At 38.3% G+C, this 11,899-nt stretch overlaps 1 protein-coding gene across 1 annotated transcript; it reads right to left on the bottom strand.

Annotated features, from left to right (window-relative positions):
- Positions 1-843: 843 nt before the first annotated feature.
- On the bottom strand, positions 844-11,673 carry LOC101936064 (retinol dehydrogenase 8-like). Its single transcript, XM_008165798.4, has 6 exons — positions 11,428-11,673; positions 9,983-10,144; positions 8,492-8,671; positions 6,942-7,035; positions 5,031-5,214; positions 844-1,435 (listed from the first exon to the last, which is right to left on the bottom strand). Exons 1-6 carry the CDS (start codon positions 11,522-11,524, stop codon positions 1,202-1,204), a joined length of 951 nt encoding a protein of 316 aa, XP_008164020.1. The 5' UTR covers positions 11,525-11,673; the 3' UTR covers positions 844-1,201.
- Between the last annotated feature and the right edge of the window lie 226 nt (positions 11,674-11,899).

Genomic DNA, 11,899 nt, shown 5'->3' with positions numbered 1-11,899 from the left:
CTATGAAATTTTCAAATGTGGGTGCCTAAAGCCAGTGTCTTAAATCCACATTTTGACATTTAGATCAGTAGTGGACAACCTGTGGTCCACGGGTTGCATGCAGGCCACCAGACAGTTTGTTTACATTTGCACGGCTGCCCGCAGCTCCCAGTGGCCGGGGTTCGCCGTTCTCAGCCAATTGGAACTGTGGGAAGTGGTGCAGGCCATAGGGATGTGTTGGCCTCCACTTCCCACAGCTCCCATTGGCTGGGAACGGCGAACTGCGGCCACTGGGAGCTGCGGGGGGGCCGTGCAAATGTAAACAAACTGTCTCGTGGCCAGCCAGCGGATTACCCTGACGGGCTGCAGGTTGTCCACCACTGATTTAGATAGTGCTCTGAGTTTCAAAGGTGCTGAACACATGTAACTCGCACTGACTTCAATGGGAGCTGCAGGTGCACAGCACCATTGAAAATCAGATCACTTCTATCTAGATGTCTAAATATGGATTTAGGAGCCTAGCTTTAGGCCCTCGGGTTTGAAAATTTTGATTGTATTAATTTGTGTTCCCTAAGAAACCACAGAAATAATCATAAGCCATTCACCACTATCATAGAAGTTGACTATAATATGAATGTCCATATTTTAGGCATCTTCAATACATTTTAAAACTATAAAAATGCTTGCACTTCTTAGCTTTCTAACAAGTAGTTTATTCTAATCCTTTTAAATAGAAGTATAGAACTATAGAACAAGGTGTTAAGTGATTTAAAAATCACTAGAACATTAGCAAAGCAATTCAATATGTTTTACAATACTAACAAATCAAGTTTTTCTACAAATAAGATATACATAGAGTACTAATCTCAATATCTTTTCTTTTTAATTCTAATAAATACTGAAGGGACTGTTTGATAATTGGTTTGTTGATGTTCAGAAAAATAGTGGTCATAAATTTCTACCAGGAACAACTCTGGAAATAGAATATACAGCCAAGATTACTGACAATAACTGACATAGGTCAAACATTTTACTTTCAAAGCATTGGAAACTTGAAGTTCAAAATAGAAGTTAATCAACATTAATACCTCAATTAAGCTCACTAACCAAACATTTTGAATGTCTTTTTGTAATCAATTATATTGCAAAGCTATTTTTCAAAACAGTATATCAGCAGTGACTAGAACCAGTGATCCAAATGCACACAATAGCATACATATATTCATTGTGAAGGGTGTCCCAAATCAAAGCTTTTTCTGCTTCTCCACCTTAGCAGTTTGATGAAGTTAAGACTTGCACTGAAGATTTTATCATGCTGAAAAACCATTTTGTAGAAGGTATCAATAGGTAAATCTCCATTTGGATCTGCATATTTCAAGGTTGTCATTGGTGTATACAGGGTGTTGGTCTGATGGCGAAAAGGTGGATTTTCTGCAAGAATTATCTTTACTGTATGCTGTTAGAATGAGAAATGGGATCTTTAGAGAACATCATTTATCCAAATAGATGTGCAAGAATCAACAAACAGAATGACTGAGCAAAGATAGCTTTGTAAAATCCTTTAGGAAATTTGATCACATTTTAATCAGGCAGTTAATCCATTAAGATTTTCTTAGGATAATTTAGAAACCTCAAAAAACATGTTTCTCTTTGAGGTTAATCAACATAATTTTATTTTCAAACTTTATCAGAAAATATAGTGGAAGTTTATATTAAACAAAAGGAATATATTTACTATTTAGAACATTTGAATTTGAGATCAGTGATGAAATATGTGATTAGAAAACCAGAAATCTGTTTTTTACACCCACAGGGATTTTTCTCTAAAACTTGCTATGTGCAGCAATAAAACAAGGTAGGTAAGATGGTATCTTTTATTAAACCAACTTCTGTTGGTGGAAGGTACAAGCTTTTGAGCTACACAGACATGTATCAGTGACATTTTCAGAGCATCTTTAATACTAATATTGCATCTAGTGCCAACATCAGTCCTATTTCCGAGTACAATCATTTCCTGCTCTTGGAAGTAGGGGGCAGGCAGCATGGAGGTGATCAGTATGTTTGCTTGACCCTTTTATTCTTTAAAAAGCGTCATAATGATTAAATTCTGGCCCAAATGTCTCCAGTTTGGTATTATGAAACACATAAACTTCAGTGGGGCTCCAAGGGTTAAGCATTTTGGTTTTTCTTTTTTATTCCAAATGTGTATTGAGGGAACTTCAGCACAGAGTGGTTTCTTGACTAAAGCTAAAAACTACTATGTAAACTACCCAAAAAGGCTCTAATACTAATTCCCAATTTGGTGCAAAACAGTAAAAAAAAAAAAAAAAAAAAAAAAATTGCTAGCTGGCTCCAATCTACTGCAGCACTGAACTTGGGTCTCCTACCTTTATTCCTTTCCATCTCTTTGATAGCTTTGTATAGGGTTCTATATGTAAGGGGTTTGTGACTCCAATGATCACTGCTGGTTAGCAGTTCTGTGCTCATGCCCAAAGGCTTGTGTGTCTGTGTTCTTTAAACCAATACATAGTGTTGTATGATATGCAAAGCATGCTGAACAAATGACAAGTTCCTGTCTCAAAGACCTTAAGAGTCTAAAAACAAAAGAAAAGTAGAGTAAGCAAGTAGTGAGTAAAGCAGGAGCACCTCATGGAGCAGGTTTTCAGGATATTTTTGAGGGTCAAGGAGAAACTTCTCAAACATTAGTTGAGAATGTATGGAGGTGGTAAGAAAGAGGACATGAAATTAGATGTAGGCAAAGGAGAGAAAGGAGGTGGTCAGATAAGCATGGGTGAAGCAGAGAAAGTGCAGGGTGAAACCCAGGGAGCAGAGTTATCTTGGGCTCTTGTTTGGGTTTTCCCCATCCCATCTCTCTCTCACACACACACGCACCCACCCCTCTGACCCAAGTTTGGTTGTGCTTTGCACCCAAGCTACCTGGCTCATCTGGGGCTATACACTAAAGCCAGAGTGGTACTTTCACTCAGGCTGGTAAACTGCCCACTTTGCAGTGAGGACACACACTGAACCCCTCAAGTGCTGATAAATATCCAGTGCTTTCCCACAATTCCCTGTGTGTGACCCAAAGGACAGACAAGTTTTCCCACAATTCAGACTGGCTTAGTGTACTGCAGTGCTAAGAACCATGGGATATAATCCCAGAAGTTTTAGCCTCTCAAGTGGGTGAGTACAACGGTAACTCAATTCAAGAGTGGCTTTGCAGCATGGCCATTCACACCCAAGCTAGGCAAATTTGCATGTTGATCCACTGGGTAAATTCTGCAATGAAGACATATTATGCAGGTTGAAGTGAGGGCAGGAGTCTGATTCCGAGTTAGAAGCTCTTGCTTAGAAGAACTGTTTGTTCAAACTACAAGTGTTTGTCTAGGAAGCTGAAGACAGAGATATATTTTCAACTTGGCAGGCAAAGAGCGAGTTACCTCAATTTCAATTGGAGTACCACACATATCCTTGTATGACACTCAGTGCCTGTACTTTGACCAATCAACCTTTTACCCCCAATCAGGGATATTGCAGATTATGTATTCCTTATGCCACCTGATCTTAAACCAAGCTTTGCACCCTTGATAATCTGTACATTATTCCCTGATAACCAGAAAGTTCTATGCTCAAACTCTGTTCAATATTTTTTTTTTTAACATCTTAATAAAAATTTTAAATTTGTAAAGTTCTAGCTGCACTCACTTATCTGGAAGAATTAATTGCATGCATCTAAGTTTTCCAACTGTATATTGCTGTAAATAAAAGCTACTAAAGTGCTTTATCATTCAGAAAGTGATTAAATGTGGAATTATTAAAAATAAAATATTAAATACAGAACAAGTCTGAATTCACAGATATGGTATCAAATGTGTGAATCAGGATGTTTCATATTTACCAGTTTACAAACAACATTAAATTCAGGAACCTGACACTATTTAAATCAAATACAAATTAAAAAAATATATTGTGTGGGATTTTCAAAAGTGCTCAGTGTTGGCCTAACTTTGCTCCCATTGAAGTCAGCGGTAAAGCTCTCATTAACTTCAGTGGGAGCAGTGCTATGTCAATGCTGAGAGTGTTAAGAATCACACCCTATAGGTCTAAGGTAAGACACAAACAAAATCACTGGGACTCCATGTAGGTTTCCAGATCCCGCACAGGCAGATCCTTATGCCAAGGCAGAGTCTTATTGAAGTGAATATGGCTGTGTAAATGCATACAAATCTGTGTGCACAAAACCAGTTGCAGGATCAGGGCCTTAGCTAGTATTTCGTATATTGGAGGTGGACTGTGTGTCTGACTTTCACTAATGCTGCTCGTAAACATTTAGAATCCATTTCTGCTCTTAGATTCCAAGATGCCCTCAATCACACACTGTCATTTTTAACTTAGGGTTGATCTGAAGGCTGCAAACTTTCCTGTATTTCCACCTCTCCACAGTGATTCAGGCCTTTGTAACCTCAAGCATTCATTTACCCTAGAGTACTACTCTGGCCTATTTTTGAAGAGCATGTCAGCTGGCACAATGCAACAGCTTAAATTTGAGATGTAAGTCTATAAGACTGATGTTCCATACTCTATGTTGTCTACCTATTTGCTTCTAGAAGCAGTTCATGGTGTTGGTTGTGGTCTGTAAACCCTCAAATATCAGAGATTGCCTCCAGCTATGTTCTGCTGTGACCTGCTGGTGCATTTCTGTTGTTGGTTCCTGGGATCGTCTGCTGGACTTCACATGGGTGTAGGGGTTTGCACTAGTGGAATCTGAGCAAGAGAGGGGCCATAAACAATGGTAGTAACCCATCTAGATTTCTGGTGACCATGCACATTAGTGTCATTCTGACTTCACTGGGTAGTTAGATCACATTGCAACTATCCACTCAATGGTATTACAGATTAAAAGTCACAGTTGCCTTTTAAAACTGGGAGAACTTCATGTTCTTTCTAAATTCTAGATCCAGTAATTTCTTGAGGTTGTGCTTAATGAAGTCTAGTGGGTCGACAACCAAACAGATCATTCTAAGACTGCACAAAATAATTTGACTAATTACCTCTGCTATGTCCTCTGCACTCTGTCCCAGGCTTTGGAAAATCTGTTTGTAATTTTTAAGGTAAATATTAGTAAACATGTCAGCAGTTTCTTCATCAGCAGCCGAAAGATCCATTTTCATTCCATCTTCAAACACCTTTTTTTCAAATTCTGTGATCACTGGGCCTGGCTCAATCAGACTTAGCCTGTTACAAGAACAATAACATTGGTGATCTGTCCTCCTATATGGGAAATGTGTAACGCTATCCTTTATATAGGTAGTGAGTGGCTGCAAATAAATGAGCACTTGTTAAAGAATTTACTATTTAAAAAATGTTAAGGGGGAGATCCATACCACAGCTCTTGCCCTGAGCATCTCAGACAGGCACTGGGGGTTTCCGTGGGAGAAGAACACTGGCTGCACTGCTGAGGAGCAATGGAATTATCAGTCTATGACAAGTGGAAGCAGGAGACAAAGCCCCCTCAGCTGCTGGCTCACAGCTGTGGATCTCTGCAACAAGACTTAAATTATCATAAACCTCACCGCCTTCTGGACGAAGTGCTAGATGGATCTCCTTGCCATCTCTCCTACATAGTAATAATAGTAGAAGTATTTAAAAGAAAGAGAGCGATCTCTTTGGTTACCTCTTGGGTGTATATAATTCTGGAAGGCACTCTTATTCTGTGGTACCCACAAAGTACAGTATAAATGCTTAGGCAGAAAGTCCAGCTTCCCAGACTTATGCTGCTGTTGAGCTCGGTGGACCTACTGAGGAGCAGGATTTGCCCAGAAGTGCATAATAGTAAAGCTTAGAAATACTTAAGGTCTCTGCACCGGTTCCTTCTCCAGCTCCACTCTCAAGTTTTAAGTATGCCAAGTCCTTCCTGTTTACAACCGTAGTTATCTATTGAACAAGGTTTTTGTATAGCAGATTTCTGGCCAGTTCTGTGGCTGGGTTAGACTGTTAATGAATATCTGTACTTTGCCCCTTATTCCTAAGGGCTATACCACGCTACTGATTTTTAAGCAGAACTTCAAATTAAAACTTCTGCACAGTGCTGCCCCTGCTTACGTTATCACTGGTCACTAGCCAATTTCACATTTCTCCATGCAACCTTTTTCTTCTTCCTTCTTCCATGCTGCCTCCTAGGCCTCGAATGCCCTCTAACCCTCTATGCCACAAACATTTCTTATCTCCTTTAAACCCCTTCTCAGAGCCCACCTATTTACACATACAGTAATTCTCTAATACATTCTCATTAAAAACTAATAAAATTAAATTGTAAGTAATGATATACAAAAGTTATGAACTACCATGTAAACTACCTCACAATCTTATTTTGTGCATCCCTCCTGCTCACGCTCTATTCACTTAGACTGTAGGCATCTCCTCTTTCTGTCTTGCTTTGCTTGATTTCCATTGCAAACTCTTTGAGGCAAGGCCCATGTTTTTATTCACTATTGAAAGTGCTACATACCACTATGTTGTTATATAAATGTCTCCAATAATCATAATGAAAGTCATTATTGATCATTTTCCCTAATGTATCTGGGTACTACAGATTAGAGAACACATTCTCTTTGAGGTACACATATTACATGACCACATCCCAACAGTACTGTAGATGAGAGTCCAGATTTCCAGGGATGTATATGAAAGCTATACATACTCCTAGTCTGAATGCTGTAGGTCATATTTATTTTGTCATTTAAACATTTGTAGTACTTTGGTGGGGAGGGCAAGGGAACTTCTATAAGAAGGTTTCAGTGGCTTCTTGTGAATGTATAGCTTCAATTCAAGAGGAAAAATTCTTCATCCTCTTTCTCCGGCACAGTAGCCTGCAATATAATGGCTGTACTGCTACTACTAGCTCAAGATATATTTTAAAGTACAGTCTGATATGTAGCCCACACCTTTGGGTCAACACTTACTGAAGTTTAAACTTGAGTGCTTGTATGGCTAAACTTTCACAGAATCCTTCCACAGCAAATTTAGATGCAGCATAAACATCATTGAACAAAATACCTGAAGACAAAAACAAAATTGTTACAGATCATGTTAAGAGTTTTTGAGTGGCTTATATTTCCTAAAAAAATGTATAAGCTGTTTGTGGTTATGAGAGCATGAAAAAAAATCATCATGATTTATGTTGGGCTAATTCAAGTTATGAAGATGTTAAAAACACTCCTACTAAATGCACTGGAGTGACCAAACCTTTTTTTTGGGGGGGAGGGGGTGGGGGGGATGCCTGCTGAGCAGTGATTGTCTCCTTTGCACCCTGGCTATTATGATCCCTAGGTGCCATTGGCAACTGGCGCAGGTTAGAACAGCCTTCGAGCTGTTCCTTGGCCATAGCTGAGACTCTCGCACATGGTATTTATGTTAGATATTTTGTGGTCTAATACAGCGATCTATATGTGTAATACAATCTATCATTTGGCATGTCAGCTGTGTTGCAATGCATCTAAGATATATAAGATTTAAAAGATTTGGTTTTAAACTTCTTGATGACTCGGAGGAGGCAATATACAACCCTCTAAGACGGACGGTGAGCATCATGTTGCTCATTAGCAACTCTTAGTAGCCAAGGTCTTGACATTACAACTGCCCACTCACATGAATAATCCATAGGTGAGAGGCCCAGTAAAGTTATTGAGACAACCTATACAAGTAAGATTATGTAGGGTGGAGCACCAAATTAAAAGCAACACTATCTGGCTCTAAAGTGAGGTTCATTTGATGGCTGCCCTTGGGAGTTAGTGGCAACACCAGGATACCTAGTAAAAGGGAAAGCCTTTCAGAAAGGAAATACTGATTTGACAGTCTGGGATATGGAGGACTTGGAGGACTCCAATGGAAGTGGGAAAGGACCCACTGATCAAACAATCAGAGAGTATTTCAGTGTGGAACTGTTGATTCCATCTTCTTGTTCTGTTTTTTTTGGGGGGGGGGGCAGAGAGAGAGCGAGCAGTATTGGAAGACCAACTTTGTATATACTGCTTGGAATACTTTCCTGTGTCAAATATGTGAATTACTAACAGACTGCATATGTACTAAATCTTTTTAAGGCAGAGCTTTTTATAAAGCTAGTTTCACAAAATATCTGTGCATAAAAAAGTGTATAAAAATGTGTTGGTCTTTCCTCCATAGTCCCTTCAAGCGAGACACAGAGACAAGTTTCCTATGAACTTACTTTGTGAAAAGAGCAAAATGCTACTTTCCAGAAAACTCAAACATAGTTGTTATGGTCCTAAATCTGTCAGCCTTACTCACAAGCAGTAGTACTTTACTCTGCAAGTTGTCCCATTAAAATTAATGAGAGTACTGACAATGTATTACTCAGCGTGAGTAAGAATGTAGAACTGAAGCCCATGTTTGTAAACTGGAAACAATAGCTTAATATACTAGATTGCTTACATTTTTCACTTCAGAAAAATGCAAGCTTCAAATTATGAATAATTAGTACATAATAATACTTTGCCTTGTATTCCCATGACACTACTTATTATAACTATATGTCCACTCTTCCTCTTCTTCATATCAGGTAAAATCTCCTTCAAGAGTCGAACCAATCCAAAGAAGTTTGTATCCATCACAGTTCTCATCTCATCTATGGTCTGGCATTCAATAGGTCCAATGAGCCCCATTCCAGCATTGCTAACTGTACAGATGCAAAACACAGTAGTGAGTAGTAACTGCAATAAACATTAACTTGGCACTTTCACTGGAAAACACATGGTGGTAAAAATGAGTGACTGGAATAAGGGATTAAAACACACAAGAGCAATTAGTTATTCAGCTTCTTACTGAAACCCTGAGATTACATTTGACATGGAATGTCTTTGCTTTTACTCTAATACATTTTAAAATATCTGCTATTTTGAAGTTTTTCTTGTTTATTTCTGATTTATGCCTTACTTTTTTTCTTTAAATCAGGAAAGGGGAAGGGGAAAAAATGAGCAAAAACTTCTCTATATTTGCTTATTCAGTATTAAGAATTAGGGGCCCAATCAAGTCAAACCGAGTCTCAGTTTACTTCACTGGGTATTGGATCAGGCCTTAGTATGTTTGTTTGATATTTTTGGTCTACTTTGTATTTAGCACCTCATAATGTCAGTTTCTTTTTTTTCTTTTTTTTAAATGAACTGGCATCGGTTGAGAACTTTGCCACTATGTGGTGGTCAAGAGAAGATTCCATTTGAGTGCTTGTGGTTTCAGAAATGCAGAATGGTCATGCCATAATATGAGCACTCCGTAGTAAGAAGTAGAATGTCAAATTGGAGCATAGTGCAATTTGCAGTAAATCATGTTAATTTGCACCTTGCTGTTCTGCTGCTCCTCCATCATCTCCCCCAAAAAGGCAGGCTCTACTTCCTCTTAGCCAAGATTTAAAAACTGAGGGTGTAGTTAGTTGCCATATTATGTTATATTTATTTTTACAAAATATATTACAGATAATTTACTAGTAAAGTATCAAATAAAATGAAACTATAACTTATTAGAAATTAACCATGTGCATTTGATGATGCATTAGTATCTCAATTATTTATTCACTTACTTGCTAATTCACAAAGGATCAGCCGATTGTTAGTGTAAATAAATAGGGGTCTACTGTGTTCAGAGGGTAGAGGTGGTCTTAGGTCTCAAGTGCAGGATGGAGAGTCAGGAGATCCAAGTTCTGTTCTCAACCTTGCCACAGACATATTGTGTGATTTTGTAGAAGTCATTTGATCTCTTTGTGCCTGAATTCAATTAATTAGTATTTGTAAAATGGCTTGAGAACCTTGAATGGAAGACTTTATACTGTACAAGTGTACAGTATTATTGGTTTTATTCATATATTTATACTTAAATCCATAAACATTTTTAGAAAGAATATTACTGAAACATCTCTGAAATATTTAAAAGGATCCTTAAATTAAATCTTGTATCCTGACTTTACGTCCATCTTTCATTTGTGTTCATTACTTGCCTAGGATATCAATCCTTCTGTCAGGGATGCTACTGACGCATGTTTTAATAGACTCTTCACTGCAGACATCCAGTTGTTTAATTTCCAGGGTTTTACCCAAGGTTCTGCCTGCAGCTTCTGCAAGTTTGTCCTTCCTGGTCAGATTCCTCATGGTAGCATACACTGTAAAAAATCATAAATAAGTAACCAGAAATGTAACTGCAGAGAAAGCTTTTCCTTTGAGAATGACAGCAGACACAAGTTACAGTGCATACAACCTTTAAATCCATATTTTAGTGCTTAGATATTTTGGTGATAGGGCCTTGATAACCTAAAACAGAGAGTATGCATTTCATTTTTTTTTTATAGTGCTTCTAACTTTCTTAAATCAGATTTTGGGAAAGAGCAAATGGAGAAATAAACCATTTATACAGCCATGTTCATAGCTATGTGTTTTTATTTCTATATCAGTTAGGGAAGATACGGTAGAAAAACTAAGCCAAAGATTTTCAATAACGGGTGCCAAAGTTAGACTCCTAAGTCCACATTTAGGCACCTAAATAATGAGTTAGAAGCCTATATTTAGGCACCCATTTTTGAAAATCACAGCCACTGTGTTTAGAAAAGCAGCCAGAATTTTACATGGAAGTGAAACAAATGATTCCTCAGACTGCAAAATTGTTGGATTTTGCAAGATATTTATCGATGTAGAGATCAGCTTTAATATTACTGTGGCCTAATTACTCTAACTTCCATAAATCCATACAATCATTCCCTGGTGAGTAAGACACTTGCTGAGAGTAAACCTGATCTGAATTGCTAAATTCATTGAGTCAGCTACACACAATTGCAGCAAATATTTCCATTTTGTAAGGCAGACAGTGGAACCAAGTTTTCCCTCTCCTCCCTTATGGGAGTAAATGCAAGGAAGAAATACTGAATCCTGCCTCTCAGAAACAAATTGCTAATTTAATTAAGGGCTCCCTGACACAATGTTTTTTCTCCTAAAATTAGCAATTGCATTTACACCAACAAGACTTTGCTAAGTGCCAAGTAAAGCTAGCTGCAGCTGTGAGGACTAACCTGTAAAAAGCTATGTTTATTTAGTGTGCTGCAAATGCATCATTGTTTTTTTAATTTAAAAAGTTTCCCTTTTTATACTACTGCCACATTTATGTTAATTTCAGATAAACATTTCATTTCAGTACAGTCACAGAATCACCATCTGTTCATAGAAATTAGTACATTTGATTGCATAATATCTTGCTGTCAGGAAAGGGAGAATTAATAAGAATGGAGGAGAAGAGAAGCTGAACAGAATTCAGGTACAGACTGATGAAAATCTATCCATCAGATGGTGAGACACCCAGCACTTAGTACAGTCCACTCTGTCACACCCCAAAATGAAAGTGACTAACAACATGGAAGATGCAGTACTGTGATATATTTAATTTCAGAAATATTACCTTTAAATCTTTTCTGTTCATCTCTGGCCATTTTTACAGCCAAGGCCAGGCCGATTCCTGAGGAGCAACCTGTGATGAGTACAGTTTTCTGAGCCATTATTTTCAGCTGGATGGCAGCAGATATAGTAGGAAGTCTTGCCACTCTGATGAACAATCACCTAAATATCATGGCTACAGCTGAGTATTACTGGCCCTTTATGCTTTATCTACAGCTTCACTGAGCCAACAAAATGCACACCTGGACACTGTATAATTAGGGGGATAATCTCCAACTGGACACTAATAAATAGCAGATGCTTCTGCATGGATACATAATCTGGATCAGAGGCTACTCTATGTACAGGAGAACTAGGCAGCTGCCAAGGGCAGTAGATTTGGCATGGCCACCCCTCTGTCAGGATGCAGGGGCAACTGGGCCAAATTTGAGTGGCACAGGGGACAGCACACTGACATTTTGCTTAGGGTGGAAGAT

This window comes from Chrysemys picta, chromosome 8 (assembly GCF_011386835.1).
Source record: "Chrysemys picta bellii isolate R12L10 chromosome 8, ASM1138683v2, whole genome shotgun sequence".
Lineage (NCBI taxonomy): Eukaryota > Metazoa > Chordata > Testudines > Emydidae > Chrysemys > Chrysemys picta.
The sequence above is the reverse complement of the archived record's forward strand: the minus strand, read 5'-3'. Positions and strand labels throughout refer to the sequence as shown.